Source organism: Echinops telfairi, unplaced genomic scaffold, assembly GCF_000313985.2.
Source record: "Echinops telfairi isolate 266 unplaced genomic scaffold, ASM31398v2 ScPeMD7_1;HRSCAF=3_0, whole genome shotgun sequence".
In the NCBI taxonomy this organism is placed as follows: Eukaryota; Metazoa; Chordata; class Mammalia; order Afrosoricida; family Tenrecidae; genus Echinops; species Echinops telfairi.
In genome coordinates, this window is record NW_022103896.1 from 35,588,280 (window position 1) to 35,591,479 (window position 3,200).

Consider the following 3,200-nt stretch of genomic DNA (forward strand, 5'->3'; position numbering starts at 1 on the left):
ATGGGATGGATGACAAAGAGCATGTGAATATTTCCATGGAAGTCATTTTACCCGCTTAAGATGCAGCGTTCAATAGCATGAGAAGACAGAAGCAGAAATTTAATCAGTTTGGCTTTATCAAAGAAACCTTTTGGTATCTGTTATTGTCAGTGGCTGCTGATTCTGACTCGGGGTGAGCCCAGGTGTGCTGCTCTAGTGGTTCCGACTCAAGCAGCTGACGGCTGCTCTGCAGTTTTCAAAGCTGTGACCATCCAAGGGCAGATTACCAGGCCTATCTTGCAAGGCACCGAGTGTGTTGGAACGACCAACTTTAGGGTTAGTTGTTCAATAAACATTTTTATCATTCATTAAAAACTGAGTCAAACTTTTACTCTTGTCCTTGGACAAAATATTACTTTATTTCAGGCAAATTACATTTTAAACTTGCCTTTAAAAAAGGGAGATTCCACATTCCCCATGGTTAGGATGACAAGAGTTAGGGGAGAGGGTTAAGTCATCAAATAGTGTAACTAAAATCATCAGAAAATATTCTATCAGGAAGACATGTTTAAGTTTTTTTCATGTCAACAATTATTTATTAAGCACTATATGCGAAGTACTAAGCTTGGCTCCTTTCTCGTGTTCCCTTCCAATCCCATGACAGTTATGAATACTAATTATGACTAATATTTGAGTAGCACTTTGCAATGAAATGCACTTTCACTAAGATTAAGTTCAGGCCAAGTAAAGATTTCCTGTGCACCTATGAAGCCATGTGAGATTTCCTATTCAGCTGTTCCAATAGATATTAAAGCCAAAGTGATCATGGTACAAAAGGGGGCAGTGGCAGCCAGGAAATGTGCTGTCCTGGACTAGCAGTGGAGGAGCCTAGTTGACAGAGAACATTGTCAGAATGATGTGGGGGGTGGCATTCCACTTCCTTTGACTTTAAACTCAACATTAGCCCAAGGCCAAATTCCTATGAGGCAAAGGTCAGGGGTGTCTCCCTTCTCCAATCTTAACCCCCACCCCCACAACTGTCCCTCCCATGGCACTCTTGTGTTTGATGATCCACAAAGAACTTAATGACAATGCTCAAGATTATGAGACTCATTAAGAGAGTTAACAGGTTACAATTCAGCATTAGAAATCCTCAAGATACAGCTACTCAGAAATTTAAGCGCTGTAATAGATTACTGGGATTAAAAATTGATCCCCACAGGGTTACAGTGATCGCTTCTGTTTTAAGAGAACGTAGTATGAAAACTAAGGGACTGTATACCCAGCTTAAGACTTGGACCCTTACCAACAAAACAGCGATGAAGTCCCTTTGCGCTCACCCTGAATCTTCCTCCTACTCTCCAGATTGTGTTCTGTCATTCCTGTGCACTTGTTTATCTTTTTACAATAAATATATGTATCCTAGGCAATAGTTGCTCTTTATCACATTCTTTTCTTAAAACTTCCTAAACTATGGCCTACATGTTTTTATACTGAAGTCTGGCTGGTCCTACGGCGTGCTCTGCTGTCAACTCTGAGGGAGGGAGACCCAGCGGCAGAGAACTGCTCTGTGGAGAGTTCACTGGCTGTGACCTTGCAGATTCAGATCTCCAGGCTTGTCTTCCGAGGAGTCCTGACAGGGATAGCATCACCACCTTTTTAGCTAGCAGTTGAGCACTTACTCAAGTGCATCCCTCAGTGATCCTTACTTAATCTTATAACAAACAAACATATAAAAACCATGCCAGTGACGGTAAAGAGAAACTGTATCAGACACTGATCAAAACCTCAACACGAAGAAAAAAGAGGTTTTATTATCTGGACTTGTCAAAGTTACATAAATGCAGGTCAGTCATGATCCCCTTTAAAGTCTCGAAAAGCCCCCAAATAAATAAGCACACACAATAATCTCAGTTGAAAAAAGTACTGAGTTACTTCTAAAAGTTATATGAAATCAAAGGCAGAATCACGGCAGTCTACCCAAGCTGCCACGAGGGGAGCAAAGATGCTTGGTCTCGAGTGTGAATTTAAATGCGCAGTGTCAACCACAAAAGGTCAGAGAAAATAAAATCCTAATTCCTAACAGCGAAAATGAAGTGGGCTTGCAAATGTTGTATTCTCCAACGAAAGGTGAAAGCAGGATGAGGAAGAACGTTCGTTCGCTGGTCCTAGCACCTAGGTACCTTTAAGGATAATCTCGCAAGGAAGCCAAAGGGAGCACTGATAAAGCTTTACACAAAAGCTAAGTGCTCGTCATTCAACGGGAGCCAGCACTCTTATTTGTGGAGCCCACCTGTCACAGCAGAACAGGCCCCTTAGATACCAAGACTGACAGGAGTACCAAATTCTACTTCACAACGGCCACGATGTGCTTCTTCTTCTCGGGTACAATGGGCACAGATCCAGGCTTGCTATGCTTACGCCGATTCACTTCCCTACAAAGAAAGAGAATAGACAAAACATAAGCAAGTTAATGCAAAATCATCCTAAGAAAATAATTTACCAGAAAAAATAACAAACCATTTCTTCCCCCAGAAATTGGCTTACTGGAGGGACAAAAACATTTTCAAAATGAGGGTAAATAAAAAGTGAGTAGGAATGATTATTACTTATTAAATTGCTCATATCCCAGGACATATCAATGTCCTTTGCTAAATTTAACAACAAGTCAGTCATTAAGAAATTTCAAAATGAACAAGTGAACTAAAATCAATAGAAGGGAGGGCAGGGCGTACGATGCCTAGGCGGGCTTAATCAAGGGCAATGTAGCAGTGAGGAATTACTAAACTGGAATGAAGGCCGAACCTGATGGTGGGACGAGAGGAAAGTAAAAGGAAATAAAAGAAAGAACCAGGCGGCAAAGGACATTTATAGAGGCCTAAATACAGGCATGTACATATGTAAATATATATATAAAGAGAGGGGAATAGAACTATGTACTCATATCTATATGTTAAGAATTAAGGTTGCAGCTGGACATTGGGCCTTGACTCACTCCAACATAAGAACACTTTGTTTTAACAATCTGACATTCCATGATGCTCACCTTCCTGACACGATTGCTGAAGACAAAATGGGTATATAAGCAAATGTGGTGAAGAAAGCTGATGGTGCCTGGCTATCAAAAGATATAGCATCTGCGGTCTTAAAAGCTTGAAGATAAACAAGCGGCCATCTAGCTCAGAAGCAACAAAGCCCACATGGAAGAAGCACACCAGCCT

The 3,200-nt window shown here is 41.1% G+C and overlaps 1 protein-coding gene across 1 annotated transcript in view; it reads right to left on the reverse strand.

Moving 5' to 3' along the window:
• Positions 1–1,759: 1,759 nt before the first annotated feature.
• The window catches only part of DCAF13 (DDB1 and CUL4 associated factor 13), a 30,285-nt gene continuing 28,844 nt past the window's right edge, over positions 1,760–3,200 (reverse strand). Inside the window, exon 11 of the mRNA XM_004697446.2 lies at positions 1,760–2,414. Coding sequence (XP_004697503.1) covers positions 2,327–2,414 — 88 coding nt within the window. The 3' untranslated portion in view covers positions 1,760–2,326. The remainder of the gene's footprint in view (positions 2,415–3,200) is intronic.